Raw genomic sequence first — 16542 nt, forward strand, 5'->3', positions numbered from 1 at the left:
ATGACCATTAATTCCTCTTACAGTTAATGTTTAAAACAAAACAAAAACTGAAACTTCAGTGCTTGTATATAGAATAGTAAGCTCAGACATTTTGCTGGTAGTATCAAAACCATGGGCCTATGATTTCACATATGTAAACTCCTAAAGAATCAATTGCAATCTTGGCAACTTTGCCTTTTCACCATTCTAAAGCTGGAAGAATTAATGAGAACTGGAAGTAAGAGTGTTATTGTAATCGGGAGCCATTTTGTACAAAATAAAGGATAAATTTGTTTATAAAACATTGCGTTTTGGTAAAAACAGATTATGAGAGAGAGCACATTGAGTAGAGAGTGACATCATAATAATGCTGAGAATAAAAAGCATGGTGGGAAAAATTGACCATCATGTGCTTCCAAGCATACTAGAGTTAAAAAGAAAAGTGTGCTCATATAGAAATTTGTTATTTTTCAGTGTGTGGCACATCTAAATAACAACGTAATGAGAACAACATAGAGGGAGGAGTACATCAACCAAGGAAAGTGGACATTGCTTTATTTTCCATCTGTGGTAGTTCTGGGTCTTCCCTAAATCTGTAGTCCTGTTCATACTAGTCCCCCTGCCCTCCTGGCTGGATTCATAGTTTCTGCTGATTTATTATCCAAACTCCTTAGTTGGGGCTCCTTTTGTGCCCAGAGATGTGAGTGATAGCGATGCTCTCCTGATGCACATTCTGGGGCTCTCACCTAACTGGTCGCCATCATTTGTTTCTCCCTTTTTGGCCTTTGATGTAACTGAGTATGCTAGCCAAATCTCTTTAGAACAAACTTCGTGGGAGGGTTGTAACCTAATGAGCTCATTGCTGGTAAAATCTGTTTTTTTCTCCTGGGTTGAAGGTGGTAAATGTGAGATAGGAAATACAGTCTATGGTGGGAAAGGCAAGAGCCGATGCTGCCTATAGGTTTGACTGTCCCTGTCAGCTGGGGTTGCTGTCAGCTGTCCTGTGTCTGGGGTGACCCCCAACTCATAGCACTTGAATTCATGCTCTCTTTTGTTAACTTGTGGAATATATTGGCTGCTGAGGTGAGCAAGGTTCCTAAACCTCCTGCCCAGTATACTGAAGAAAATAGTCATCCAGTGTTCACCTTAAAATACAGCTTGTGATTTTTGCTCTTTAGTCTTTGTCTACATGCATGTTTTTATATAACTGCAGTCATTTTATATATTCCTTTTTTCCATTTGTGTCATAAACATTTTCCATGTATATTTGTAGGACTCACAAATTATAGCATAACAGCTACATAATGATAATGATAACTGTGATGTATACCTTTGATATATCACAGTATCTCCCTCTTGGTATTTACCAAGGCTGTATCTGGTTTCTTGGTGCTTTTTTGTTTGTTTATTTGTTCTTGTTTGTTTTTTGTTATGGGAGGCATCAAAATGAACATCTCTCTGTAATGTTTTACCCAGAGAGAAATCTCCAGGAGCTAGACCCAGGATATGAACACTTTAATGGCTCTTGTTTTGTAATGTCATATTTTGTTTTCCAGAGAAGCGGCACCTTTTTATAGTGCTACCACTGTGCCCACAAACCCCTTTAAAAGCAAGGCTTTAAGTGTTTAGCACAGGAAATGCCCTTGCTTTTAGATGGATCTTTTCTTATTCTGAGGAAAGAACCAAGCAGGATTTATAAGCCCTAGCTAGAAAAGCTAGAAGTGACTAGCTTTTCCTAAGCTGGCAGGAAACACTGACTGTGTTGGGCTGCTACTGCACAAAGCCCTGGCGTGGCTACATTTGTGATATGTCTCACATCTGGCACTAAGCCACCAAATGATTTTTGGTGAACTGTTTTTACCTCCTCACATGAGATGTGAGAGCTCAAGTTGGAGCTTTCATTATAGTTTTCTGCTGGTAGAATGTTGTAGAAATACAGTGGGTTTGCTGTATAGTCTTAGTAACTTAAAAAAATGTCCTGTTACGTTTAGAATGACTATGTTTTTTCTATTTGATTCCTTTGCTTCTTCGAAAAAATTAAAACATTAAGCAAGGTAAAGAAACTCTGATGTAGCCAAGAGCCTCTACTTGAACCTTCTGTCAGGACTATTTATTTAAAGCATTGTAAGTTTCCATGGTTCATGTTATCTCAGGGTATCTTGTGAGTTAATCTTGTGATATGAACCCTGTGGTCCCTACTCTGTTTGTCCCTACTCTGCTAACTGTTTGTGTCTTATTTTTCACAGTGAACATAAAGATTCTGAAAAGAAACACAAAGAGAAGGAGAAAACCAAACACAAAGATGGAAGTTCAGAGAAGCATAAAGACAAACACAAAGACAGAGACAAGGAAAAACGAAAGGAGGAAAAGGTACAGAACTTTCCAGTGGGGAATGAAGAGGTGTGGGATGTACTTTTCATTTTGTTTACCTGTAAAAGCAGGTATTGAAAGTACCTTCATTGACTAGTAAGATTCCCTGGCCTTTGAGTGAAAAAGGTCTGTGTCAGGAGACATCAGAGCCAAGCAGAGTCTTAAACTATAAAAACCAAAGCCCTTTACCACTGTATTTCACGCACCAAACCTATCCATATCATTACCTTACTTTATATGGGAAATGGATAAATTGAGGGATGTAGGGTTTCTGGGAAAGTCAGTTTTCTTTCATGGGGAGAATTAATTCTGCTAGCCAAATCTCTGTAGAACAAACTTTGTGGGATGCTTGTAAACTAATGAGCTCATTGCTGGTAAAATCTGTTTTTTTTCCACCTGGGCTGAAGAAGGTGGTACATGTGACATGCACATCTGGCTGTGAATAAGTAGTAGTACTGTGCATAGACTTTTTAAAAAAAGTTTTTATATTAGTTTCTGAAAAGGTAATGCTGGATGGACTTGCTAAATTCAGACAATATGAAATAGAGAATAATAGTGAGAAATACATCTCCCTTTTACCCTCAAATCATTGTCGTCTATGTTTCCCTTTCTGGAGACAGCCACTGAGCTATTTTTTGTATTCTTCCATTGGTACCGGTGTGTGTGTGTGTGTGTGTGTGTGTGTGTGTGTGTGTGTGTGTGTGTGTGTGTGTGTGTGTGTGTGTGTGTGTGTGTGTGCGTGTGTGTGTGTGTGCGCGCGCGCGCGTGCGCGCCTGTGTGTGTGCGTTCCTCTGAGTGTATGTGTGAAGATTTTTGTAATGTCTGGAAAGTTGAAGGAGGGCAAAAGTAAATATACTTTGCCTAAATCAGAGAAGATAGGAAATAAAGTACTCTTTTTTGTTCTGGTTTGGTTTTTTATTTCCTGTCTGTACTGCCAAGGGCAAATCCTTGAGAGGTGGAGTATATTTATTGAGGGAGAGGGACCTACCATCATTTAAAGGTAAAAAGCCACCATTTTGAAGGGAAACATTTCTCAGTAAATTGGACAGTTCATCTGAAGAATTGTTAAAAAGGAGTCTTAGAAAAGTGTCAAGACCTTTGGTCCACCTGTTTAGTTTTGCTAACAAGAAGAGTCAGTCTGGGATCAAGATGCCCCAAGAGTGGAGGCCAGATCATCTCAAGTAAGGTAGAGGCTTCTTCAAGTTTAGTCCTTTTAAGGTACTAATCAGTTACTGTTGTTTTACCTTTCAGATTAGAGCCTCTGGGGATGTAAAAATAAAAAAGGAGAAGGAAAATGGCTTTTCTAGGTAAGATTCCTCTGCTGCCTTGGCTTCTCTTTCTCTGTGTGCATCCAGTAGGCCAGCTGCCCACGTTACAGTGTTGTCTGATCTTACCTGAAATGCACTGACGGGCCATCTCCAGGTTTTCGAGGAAGTTGGCAGTGAAAGGACTTGGTCTAAGCCAATGTGAGCATTTCTAGAGTGCCATTTAGTGAGACTGACCAGCACATTTTCTAGAAGGCTGTTTTGAGTGGAGAAGGTTGACAGAAAGAAGCTTTTTTAAATTGAGATATAATTTAACAATTCCATAAAATATACCCTTTTAAAGTATACAGTTTATTGGTTTTTAGTATTTCACAAGGTTATATAACCTCCCCATTATCCCTATCTAATTTCAGAACATCTTCATCACCCCCAAAAGAAACTCTGTACTTAGTAGTAATTTTGGAGTTTCCTGGAAAACCCCTACTCTGAACCCCTACTCTGAATTGCCCCTATGCTGAGGCTCATATTTGGAAACTAACTTGATTTGCATTTTAGGGACAGGTGTAGATTTGAGTAGAAATATTTTATCTGTTTTCCAGAAGGAAAGGAAAATACGCACAATCTAGAGGTCACTTTTCCTTTACTTTTTGGGGCCATTTTGATTCTGTTTTCCTCATCAGCCTCAACTCCCTAAAATAAGCCTGAATGTCTCCTCTGGTTTAAAAAAACCCAGAACTTATATGATCATATATTCTCACCTGCTCCACTAAATGGCAGGATGCATTTACAAGGAGTTGTGGGGAGTATTTGCATTACTGTCCAGGGCAAAGTGTTTTGACAGTTTTGCTTCCTTGAAACTTTGAACTTTCAGTTTCGTTTGAGAACATTTTTGAAAATTGTTCCATTTACTCTGGGTCCCTTAGACCAGGGAGAAGCAAGTGCCCTCTTCAGGCATGTTCTGTAACTGTTCTAGGAATGCAGAATAGTAAAATTCAAGAAGCATTAGAGCTGTAAGCTGGGCATTCTGATTTCTTAGATAACAGTGACTGAACACAGGGCAACTATTTTCTGCCAGGAGACTGCCTTGAACTTTTATTAAACTAAGATATGATTAGACTCTCTGGACTTGGTGTGTAGTCCTGGTTCAGTTTCAGACTTTCTGGGCTAGACGGTCAGAAGCACACCCTTCGAGGCAGTGGTCTCTGTGTTCACTTTGCTGGACTGCTCTCTAGCTTGCATCTGTATCGTGGTAGAGAATCCACATGCTTCACTGGATGGAACAGTTTTCTGGTAATTGTTTTAAAAATTCTTTCTTCAGGCCTAGTAACCCTTCCCAAGTTTTTTTTTTTTTTTTTTTTTTTTTTGCGGTACGCGGGCCTCTCACTGCTGTGGCCTCTCCTGTTGTGGAGCACAGGCTCCGGGCGCGCAGGCTCAGCGGCCATGGCTCACAGGCGCAGCCGCTCCGCGGCATGTGGGATCTTCCCGGACTGGGGCACACGAACCCATGTCCCCTGCATCAGCAGGCGGACTCTTAACCACTGCGCCACCAGGGAAGCTCTTCCCAAGTGTTTTTAACTTCACTCATGACAGTACTAGGATCTAGCATTTACTTAACTAGTTGGGTAAATGGCAGCATTTCTTTCTTTCTGGTGCAAAGCTCTTGGAGATTTTGGACACTTGGGGCTGTGTCAGTGGTTTCCGTCGTGGGGAGAAACAGCTATAGAGGTCAGCATTTGGGGAGTGTGCATAAATAAGGAAAGAAAGCTAATCTGTTTAAACATTCAAATTCATTTGCAAGCAAGGGGATCCAGTATGCTTGGGGTGGGGGCGGGAGTGGGGGGACAGCATTGAAACCCTGTGAATATCCTTTCTTTGGCAGCTAAATCTGGATGCTTATCCCTTGGCCCCCCTAGAGATGAGTGGCTTTGTGTCTGGAGGCCATTCCCTGTGCCGAGTTAGTTAGCTTTGTAGATGCCTCTGGCTGTGAGCAGTGCAGTTCCAACAAGATGTGCCAGGCCAGGGAATATCCCAGGCTGTGGTGATTGCTGGTCCCATTGGTTGTTTTTTTTTTTTTTAATGTATTTATTTATTCATTCATTCATTCACTCAGTCACTCATTTATTTATGGTTGTGTTGGGTCTTCATTGCTGCACGCGGGCTTTCCCTAGTTGCAGTGAGTGGGGGCTACTCTTGGTTGCAGTGCACGGGCTTCTCATTGCGGTGGCTTCTCTTGTTGCAGAGCACGGGCTCTAGGCACGCGGGCCTCAGTAGTTGTGGCACGTGGGCTCAGTAGTTGTGGCTCCTGGGCTCTAGAGCACAGGCTCAGTAGTTGTGAGGCTACTTAGTTGCTTAGTTGCTCCGTAGCATGTGGGATCTTCCCGGACCAGGGCTCAAACCTGTGTCCCATGCATATATGGCAGGCGGATTCTTAACCACTGCGCCACCAAGGGAAGTCGGATCCCATTGGTTTTTTAACTTGTTCCTTCCTCTTTTTGGTTCAAGATAGTCATCTAACAGAATCATCTTTTTATATTCAGAAGGCAGAATCTTAACAAAAATAGGACAAGGTACTCTTCTGTGTATAAAGTAAGTAAACCAAAGGAGGAAGTTGAACAGTGAATAGATTTGGCTTAGAATGACTTCAGTTTGTTTTGGGCCTCAAGTTTGGGGAATACATTTTTATTCCTTTTTTTGTGAAAGCTATATTTTAGCTTTTGGAGCACTAGAATAATCAGTTCACATCACTTGAGGGATCAGATACACAGACCCCTCAAATAAGGGGAGGAAACAACTTAGGTTTGTTCCTGTTGTGGTGTGGGTTCCGTTGGCACAGATAGCTAAGATGTAGTGGAAAGAATCCTGAGAATAAGGAGTCCGGATCCCGAACCTTGATATCGCCTCTTCATCTGTAATTGAGATCAATACTGTCTACCTCACAGGGTTGTAGTGAGAATTAAGTGAGAAAAAGTACTCATGGAAAACCTTTTAATGTGTACACATGTATGTTGTTATCCTTCCACTAGCTACCTCCCGCTACTTTGCATTACTTGATATAATGTAGATGTTCCACCGCTCATTAACTAGCAATTTTTTTCTCTTTAGTCCACCATTGATTAAAGATGAACCTGAAGATGATGGCTATTTTGCTCCTCCTAGAGAGGATATAAAGCCATTAAAGAGACCTCGAGACGAGGATGAGTGAGTATTTCTTATTAATTTAATTTTTTTTAACAAAAAGGAGTCGTTTAGACAATAATACACAGAACAACTGCATTAGTTGACTTTTACTCATTAGGAATTTGTGATTAATAGACTGGGTGACTGATTTCTCTTTGAATTATGAGAAATAGCGTTTCTTAAATAAATAAGTAGTGTGCCTGAGGCTTAAATGGAGTATATATATTTACACTTTTCTTACGTTTTTTCTTATTAAAAAGGTAATGCATATTTATTGTTGGAATTTCAAATAATCCAGAATTCACAAAGAATATTTAAATTATTTAAGTTACTTTAAGTTTATCATCACCTACCACAGATAAGTTTTCATTGCTGAAGCAGTTTTTCCTAGGATCTGTGCCTGTTCGTACCTTCTGAGTGAAGTTTCCATGTATAGAAGTAATAAAATTGCTCTTACTTAAAACGGTTATTTGAGACTTATATGTACCTCTTTCTCAGGTTCAGTCATTGCGGTTAAATCCTGTTCATTATTTTCAATCTTGCAGAGTTTATTATGTTTTGGGAATCTACAAAGGATTTATGGTAGAAGATGGATGGAAAGGGAGGAGGGAAATACTTAATGAGCTCATTTGTATATAGTCAGAATTCATGGAGAATTTCTTTCCTCCCCTTTCTTTTCCAGTTACTACTTTGTGGTAGCTATTGTTGCCCTGTGTGTGTGCTTCCCAGATTTCTACCTTCTAGTGTTGTCTATGTTTGTATGTATTCCTCTACTCCACTTCCCTTCCAGGCCTGCGTGTAGTATAAAGTTGTTCGTTTTGTTCTATAGAGGACTATAACTATTGGTCCTTGGTCTGGCCGCCTTTACTTTCTCCATTCCTGTTCTTGACTGTAGAATGCCCAGCCAAGAGTAATAGCAGCCACGCCTGCCTTGGAGGCCGCCAAGAAGAGTTTGGAGGTCCTAATCCTATTGGTGAGAACTACTGAGTCACAATTGTGTTAACTGCGTATTCATGTTCCCCTTTCTAGTGCTGATTATAAACCTAAGAAAATTAAAACAGAAGATACCAAGAAAGAGAAGAAACGAAAACTAGAGGAAGAAGAGGTTAGTAAAGAGACTTAGGCCCTTTGGGGCTTGAGTTTGGAATAGGGAGTTTTCCATAAAATAACTTTTGAAGGCCAAATGGGTTTGAGGAATTTATTGCTCTGTTGTAGAGGAAACACTGGGAAAAACTCTTAAGTGTGTTACAGTGGCTGCGGCACTGTTAGTTTTAAGATCTCAGCCTTCCTGGGTGTCTACCCATAGCTATGCTGCCAACTGACATGTTCTTGGAGAAACTGTGCTCTCTTCATACATACAGGGGAAGTATTAGCAATAAATCATACTTTGGCTTACAACCCAGAAGAGTTTTCCCTAGGAATGTTTTCTAGTGCTTTCTTATATCTAACAAAGCTTGCTCGTCAATCATTTTGGGTAACTCTCCCTATTTAAAGTCCTTTAAATGGGTGTCCCTTGGATACAGGATTAAATCCAAGCTCTTTACAGCTTCTTCCGATCTGGCCCCTGCATCTTGTGCCTCTTCTCTAATTTACCTTGTTCCAGCCTCACAGACCTCCTTTGCTTCTTTCCACACCAGATTCTTTTGTGCTTCAGGGCTTTATGTAACACATGCTGTTCCCTCTGTCTGGAACACATATACTCTTCCTCTTTTCTTTCTCTCCTAGCTTATAACCTTCCTTAAAATCTCAGTTTCAATTCAGGTACTTTCCTAAGGGTTCTATTTGATGCTTGTGGTAGATTTAACATATACTAATATGGTTCCTTCTTTTGACACTATTTCTTGGACTAAAAACTGTGGGCGAGTAATTCAAGAAAAGATGTCAGAAATTCACAGGGGTCTTAATCTTGCAGTCTCCTAAGAGAAGGGGTTGAGTAAGTTATTAGCTTTGCTGCATTTGAGTTTAGCCATTGTCTTGGGCAAAATGGATTCACAAGTATAAAGTCTATAGCTTGAAGTATCGTCAGTAAAGATAGTGATAGTAAGGGGCAGTGAATATTAAAAGTGTAATCTATCATAATAGTAATAATATTAATAATTCAAATTAAATGTACTAGATGATTACAGTGTACCAGGTACTATTCTTCACGCTTTATAGGTATCATTTCATTTAATCCTTACAACAGTCCTTAGAGATAAATATTGCTACTATTATCTCCATTTTACACATGCAGAAACTGAGGTACAGAGAGGTTAAATCATTTGCCTGAAGCCACACAGATACCAAGTGGTAAAGCCGGGATTTGATCCCATGTGGTTTGATTCCAGAGCCAGCACACTAGCTGCCATGTTATCCTCCTTCCTGTGGAACTTTGCTGATCCTCCAAATCCACAAGAAGGCAGAAGGAGTGTCTTTAATGAAATCATATTAAGAATATGAATGAGTAGGTGAGCCGTAGAGAGATGATCAGGGCCTGCATTTAGGGAGTTGTAGCTTTTCTGACAACTAGCCTGTTCTTGGCAGAAGCTCAAGTGTATAAGAGCCAACTCAAGGAATCGAGAGTGAAATGTTGAGTAGTGAGTATGATAGTCACTCCACTTTCATGTAGATTACCAGTACAGACCAGTCAATAAAGAAATGTAAAACTTTAGCTCTCCATGCGTTCTATATTGCCTTTATGCTTATGTTGCATTTATGTAAAATAATACCTTTCTCTGGGTTTCACAGAGGTTTGTAATAACTGTTAAAACCATCTGGGAGAAAGAATGGTTGACTTCATTTATTTAATTGTCTTAGCAACCCTCTCCCTACAGGGGAGGGGAAAAAAAAGCAGGCTGAAAGACTAAATTAATACCCAGTCTTATTGTGGTAGGGACCCCAGATGGCAAGATCAGTCATTAAACCTCACTTGCTGGCTATGGTGTTTTTCATTTCTGGGAATTGTTCTGAAGTCTCCTAGTGACTGATAATCCCATTCTGAGGCTTGAAAACATACGATGTAGCCAGTAGTTTCCTGATGAAACCATCTGCATGCCTGTTCAGAAGTTGTTTAGAGAATATCTTAACTGAAAAACATTTCCTTTTCCTGTGGTGTGTTTCAGCCTAAACAGTAAACATTATCTAAATTAATGAGATTCTCTAGTATTTTCTCTTCCCAGACATACTTACACGTTTATATTCTCCATTCCTATTTTAAACTATGTGTAGTACTGTAGCCTTTCCCCTTCTTTGTACACTGGAGGCCATTTGCTTTCCCTGAGTTTATCTGATTACCATCCTATCATGTGTAGTCCTAGAATGTTTATATATTCCAGCCATTCCCATGAGTCACATTCTGTTATTTTTCTGGTAAACTTGGGCTCTCATCATAGTCAATAGCAGCTTTTTGACCTTGAGCAAGTGACAAAACCTGCTTCAGAGTTTCCTTGACTATAACTGGAAGAGGTCAAACCAAACTATAAAGTTCTTTCAAGTTCTGCCATTCTGAAACTGACTTTAAGATGACTCAAAACCATTTTTCATAGCTATATAAAACTTGCTGAATAAAGACTTAAATTATATTGAATAGTTAGGACAAAGGAAAATATTCTTCAGAAGAGTTTAGATTCTGTTAAGCAGGACCCCCACCTGTTGAATAGCACATTTTTGTCTGGATGTGTGTGTGTGTGTGTGTGTGTGTGTGTGTGTTTTGAGATTTATCACCTGTATTGATGGATTATACTTGTTTATGTTTGTTCTTTTTCTGTGCTACTGTGACAGCTCATCTAGGGTTACAGTTCAAAGAAATACTATCATGGAAATTGGTAATTGTTGTAGGGCTTCCCAAGTACTTGCTTGCTTACTGCTTCATGACTTTGTGTATGCAAATAGCAGTAATAAAGTATTTCCCCCCCAGGCTCAATCAGAAATTTCCTTTCAAATTGTATATTTAATACATTAAAAGTCTCCTGTACCTGTTATTTGGTGGTATTAGAAGAGGTTTAAAGATGAGTAGATTTTAAAATAAGTGAGGATAATACACTGGGATTACTCTGTCCCAAACTCCACTGAGGCTAAAAAAATACAATTTCCCAGGCTTTTCTCCTACAGAATGAATGTTTTTAACTACTTTCTCAGGTAATCAATGTGTCTGGGAGTTTTAGGAAATACCGCTTTAGAGAAAAGTACCAATAAATTTTTATTCGTCTGTCAAATTGAGAGTATTGGACTCAGGAACTTCTCCAGTTCTCATATTCCATGATTCCAGTTTTTCTGTCTAATGGCTCCCCAAAACTACTTCCAGAAGTGTAATTGGTCCTTATTTAAGTGCTTTCTCACCATGTTTCTTTGTAGGATGGTAAATTGAAAAAACCCAAGAATAAGGATAAAGATAAAGATAAAAAAGTTCCTGAGCCAGATAGTAAGAAAAAGAAGCCGAAGAAAGAAGAGGAACAAAAGTGGAAATGGTAATATTTCAGCACTGGGTTAAAATGTTAGCTCTTTTATTCTACAACCTAATGAAACAAGAATATTGAGTATTAAAATGAATAGCTTGATATTTGTGGGAGGAGGGAAGTACTTAAAAGAATCTCTCTGGAATAACATTCTGAAATAAGTTTTGCAGGACCTAGTGAGAACATTAACTACCTCTTACCCTATTGGATCTCAATACTATGTCCCACCCTGTTGAACTATAGAAGTCCTATATATATATATATATGGAAATTTAGCATATGAATAAAGTTGCATTTAAAATGAGAGGGGAAAAGATGGATTGTTCTATAAATCTTGTTGGGGAAATTGCCTATTTGTTTAAAAAAAAGAAACCTCCACAAGAAAACCTGGGTGAATATTTTTATAATTGTAGAATAACGAAGACCTTTTGAAGCAAGACATATAAGCAGAGCCATAAGGAAAATATTTATAAATTTGATAAAATTAAAATCTTCTATATGGCAAATCAACAAACTCATGCCATTAAAAAAAAAATCCTAAAGGAAAATATTTGTACTACAATGGGCTAAGATTCCTAATATGAAAAAAAAAGGTCTTTTAAAACAGTTAATGAAAGGAATAGTCTGATAGAAAAATGAGGAAAAGGCAACTCATTAAAGAAGATAAATGATTAACAAACATCTTAAAATATGGTGAACCTCACAAGTAGCAAAGAAAGATGCAAAGAAAAATAATAAATGAAACATCTTTTTGTTTAATGTGTCACAGATTAGGAAAGATTAGTAAGTACCAAAACATCTAGGGTTGTAAATATGAGAAAAAAACAGGCATTCTTCTTCACTGTGGGGAGTGAAGATTCAGACAATCTTCAATGGAGGACAGTTTAGCAATAACAGGTTATTTCTAGATGTTTAGAGTTTTGAAATAAACTTGTATTTTTTATACTGGCTGTTCTTAAAACTTTGTATTATTTAGCCATTACATCTATATTATACATGATTTGTGTTTATGTTGAAAAAATTCCAATGATTCAGAGGTATACGAGTTAGAAAAAAATGACTGTTCCCTTTCCTTCTTTCTTCCGTTCCCATTTTTCTTTTCTAGCTTTGAGGTATCCACTATTTGTAGTTTGGTATGTAGAGTTCCAGACCCATTGGTATGCATTTACTCTATGGCTTTTGTAATAGAGAACAGTAATCTCACCAGTACTTCTGAGCAAAGGGGAAACATCAGTGTCCAGAGAGGTGGCTGAGAGGAGCAGAGCTGCAGTGGCAGAAAGGCTCAGCACAGCTGTGCAATCGGCATTGTTGGTGTGGACATATGTGGGGTTAAAAAAGGAAAGTGTAAAGGAAAAATACAGAGCAAAGGAACTCTGGGCCTTTCTGGTGTCGGTCAGAAAACTAAAGAACATGTGTTTTTATTTTCCTCATTTTTATTTCATTTTTTTCCTTTGAAATTAATCAAAGTTTTTAGTGATGTAATTTTGAAAGGTTTTTATGACCTTTAATAAAAAATTTTTTTAAGATGAAATTAAGTGATTCTATAAATCAGGGGTTATTATTGGGAGTGGTGAGTTAGTAATTCGTCAGTTTGTTATGTCTCTGGGTCCTGTGGTAGGGTGCTCAGTAAGTTTGTTGAGTGAACAAGGTACTTTCTTTGTCATCACAGGCTCTCTGCTGCCTTCCCCCTTCCTTTGGAGCCCTGGCTCTTATTGGGCCTGGAAGCAGATGTACTCTTTTTCTAGTCCAGCCTTTTGTGTGTGCAATTAGGTATCCTTGAAGGGTCTAATAGCCTGATTTTGCTTCTGTGGTTGAAATTCTTGTCAGTGTTACCACACTTTAATTCTGAGAGATTTGTGACCTATGGTTTTTATTCTTGTTTTGGTTTAAGTGGGACCATTGAAGATGGTAGATTTGGGGCTGAGTAATCTTTGCTACAGCCTCCAGTGCATGCCTTTCTCAAGTCTGGTTGTTAAATCGTGTGCATTCTTAAGCACAATGCTTGAAGGTACCACTGTAAGTTTTTATAAGTAGAGAACAGGAATGACTGGCCTCTTAACCTATCGCTTGCCCTTTCCTGCTGTCACTGTAGGCTTACCTGTTAGACTCTGAAGTCGGTGGTCAAGTCCTCAGTGACTGTCACTGAGAGCCTAGTCAGTGAACTTAAATGGCAGATACTCTCATTTTTACTACCTCTCTTGCTATCTCACTAAAAGAATTAACACCCTTTACCAGTTTGGTAAATGTGTAGATCTTTCGCTTCCCCCCCAGAGTCATAGACTTGTTCATCCTGCCAAAAAACAAGCCAACTTTGAGCCTTTTCTCCCTCTTTGGTAATTTTGGGAATGGGAAAATGGTCGGGATCCCTGTGGGTTTCTTTACTGTGTCACATTTTCTCCATAGAAACAATGTTACAAGTGGTGGCAGTAATGCTCAGGCTCATTCATAGAAACCTATTAAAACCAGCTCCCCCTATTTTTTAAAAATTTTAAATTTATTTTATTTTTTATTATTTTTAATTAATTGTTTGTTTTTGGCTGCATTGGGTCTTCGCTGCTGCACACTTGCTTTCTCTAGTTGCGGCGAGCTGAGGCTACTCTTCATTTGTGGTGCGCAGGCTTCTCTTGTTGCGGAGCACGGGCTCTAGGCACATGGGCTACAGTCGTTGCAGCACATGGGCTCAGTAGTTGCAGCACATGGGCCCTAGAGCATGTGGGCTTCAGTAGTTGCAGCACACAGGCTCAGTAGTTGTGGCGTGTGGGCCGTAGAATGCAGGCTCAGTAGTTGTGGCACACGGGCTTAGTTGCTCTGTGGCATGTGGGATCTTCCCGGACCAGGGCTCGAACCCATGTCGTCTGCATTGGCAGGAGGATTCTTAACCACTGCGCCACCAGGGAAGTCCCAGCTCCCCCTATTTTTAACTGTTACTCATTGTAGCTATATAGGGTTTCAGTGCTGCTTTGAGTTGAGTGTACTTTTGTGTCAGGGTTGGCCTGTTGGAACATAAGTCCCATGTTTATTCTAAACAGATGATTCTTCATGAGAATATCTAGAAACTGGGGAGTTTGTTGATGGTGTTAAGTGTGATTAAGTACATGTTTTTCTTAATTTTGTTGGTGAACCATTGATGGGGGCCTTAAAAGGCCAACACTACTATTTTTATTTGTATAGTAGTAGTTGCTGATCCAATGATATCAGCATGTGTCATAGGTTATGTTCTTTCTTTCTGTTTAAACTGAGGTTTAGTGTTGAGTGCATCTCTTAATTTGCTTAAATGGTTAAGAAGTTACCGTGAGCCCTCAGGATGAATGTGACGGAATAGAAAGAATTATAAAAAGTTGGAATCTTAATTAAAAAGCACTGGAGTTGGGAATTCCCTGGCGGTCCAGTAGTTAGGACTCTGCACTTGCACTGCTGTAGGCCCAGGTTTGATCCTTGGTCAGGGAACTAAGGTCCCACAAGCCGTGCTGTGCAGCCAAAACCAAAAAACGAAAACAAAACAGTGGAGTTGATGAGAAGAATGGAACCAAGTTCTAGGATAAAGGAAAACATGGTGCTCTGGATCCCCATACAGTTACTCTGTGACTGCTATAGATAGGCTTCTTGCAGTTTCTCTCACCTCCGTATACACATCCATCCATCCATACATACGTATTTTCTCTGATTTGGAGAGTAAAAGATTCTGGGGGAAGTGTGCAGTTAAGTGGTATTATAATACATTCACTTTGTTGTGCAGTGATCCCCACCACCTTCTGTCTCCAGAATTCCCATCACCTTGCAAAACTGAAACTCTTTTTTAAACAATAACCCTCCTTCATTCCCCCTTTTCTCGCCATCAGTAACTACCATTCTGCTTTCTGTCTCTGTGAATTTGATTAATCTAGGTACCTTGTATCAGTGGAATCACAATATCTGGCCTTTGGTGGCTGGATTATTTTACTTAAGAAAATGTCCTCAAGGTTCATTCATGTTGTAGCATGTCAGAATTTTCTTCCTGTTTCAGGCTGAGTAATATTCCATTGTATGTATAGACTACTTTTTATTTATCCACTCATCTGTTAATGGATGCTTAGGTTGTTTCTACCTTTTGGAAGTTGTGAATAGTGCTTCTGTGAACATTTGTGTACAAATATTTGTTTGAATGCCTGCTTTCAGTCCTCTTGAGTGTACTCCCAGGAGTGAAGTTTCTAGATCATATGGTAATTCTATGTTTAACTTTTTGAAGAACCGCCATATTGTTTTCTACAGCTGCACCCGCTTCATTCCCACCAGCAGTGCACAAGAGTTCCAGTTTCTCCACATCCTTATCAACACTTGTTATTTCTGGTTTGTTTTTGTTTTTTAAGAATAGCTATCCTAGTGGGTGAGAGTGCTATCTCATGGTTTTGATTTACATTTTCCTAATAATCAGCACCCTTGTCAAAAATTATTTGACCATATATATTGACCTTGGTTTTATAGTAATGCTATTGTTACAGCACAGTGTTTGATACATGTAATTTTTATTTGATGTTTCTGAACTTTAAAACATTGGCGTTGGAAGATGACAGGAAGTAATAGAATATGCATAACTGGCCTCCTGAATAATTCTGTAGAACTGTAGGACTTTTCATTTTAAGATAGGAATACCAAAGATTAAAATCTGTGAAGTTTTAAAGTATTCTATCTGTAAGACAACTGACTGACTCTTTAAAAAACAAAATGGTGGTGGTGGTGGTGAGAAGGTTTGTCTAATTCTAGAGAAAGAAAGACTTTGAGACATATCAACCAATTGCAGTGTGTGGTCCTTAATTGTATCCTAGTCTATAAAATACTTTTTGGATATAATAGGGATGTTTTTAATATGGTCTGAGTATTTGAAGGATACTAGGGAACTATTACATGGGATGATAGTCATTGTGTACTTTCTCAAAGGGTTGTTTTCCCTTACACCTTCACCTGGCATCTCCATTCCCAGGAGGCCTTTTCCTATGTATCAGCTGTATAAATAATACCTCTGTCATGTACACCGTTGTGGCTTACTGTTATATCATTGTGATAAAACAGCTGTTTCCATGTCCATATCCCCTACTTATTGCTGAATAATGATCTCATGTACTCAATATCTTTGGACTAAACTGCTGAAATGTATTTTCCTCCATTCACCTGATTATTCCATCATATTTGTTGTGAGTATTGGCTTTTACAAAGTGAAGGATTCTGGCTTTTTTTGACCCAGGCCTTGAATGTGGGGCCGAGAGTCATTCCAGAGCACCAATCAGTTGAGCAGATAATTATTTTGGCATTTAATAGGTGATAATCTCTATATTAGGTGAAGT

The 16542-nt window shown here is 39.0% G+C and overlaps 1 protein-coding gene across 1 annotated transcript in view; it reads left to right on the plus strand.

Annotated features, from left to right (window-relative positions):
* TOP1 (DNA topoisomerase I) overlaps positions 1–16542 on the plus strand; it is a 79258-nt gene that overhangs the window by 41423 nt on the left and 21293 nt on the right. Inside the window, exons 4-9 of the mRNA XM_082670739.1 lie at positions 2226–2349; positions 3601–3656; positions 6717–6812; positions 7821–7896; positions 11124–11236; positions 12330–12336. Coding sequence (XP_082526865.1) covers positions 2226–2349; positions 3601–3656; positions 6717–6812; positions 7821–7896; positions 11124–11236; positions 12330–12336 — 472 coding nt within the window. The remainder of the gene's footprint in view (positions 1–2225; positions 2350–3600; positions 3657–6716; positions 6813–7820; positions 7897–11123; positions 11237–12329; positions 12337–16542) is intronic.

The sequence above is a fragment of the Grampus griseus genome, assembly GCF_964374135.1.
Source record: "Grampus griseus genome assembly, chromosome: 14".
Taxonomy (NCBI): domain Eukaryota; kingdom Metazoa; phylum Chordata; class Mammalia; order Artiodactyla; family Delphinidae; genus Grampus; species Grampus griseus.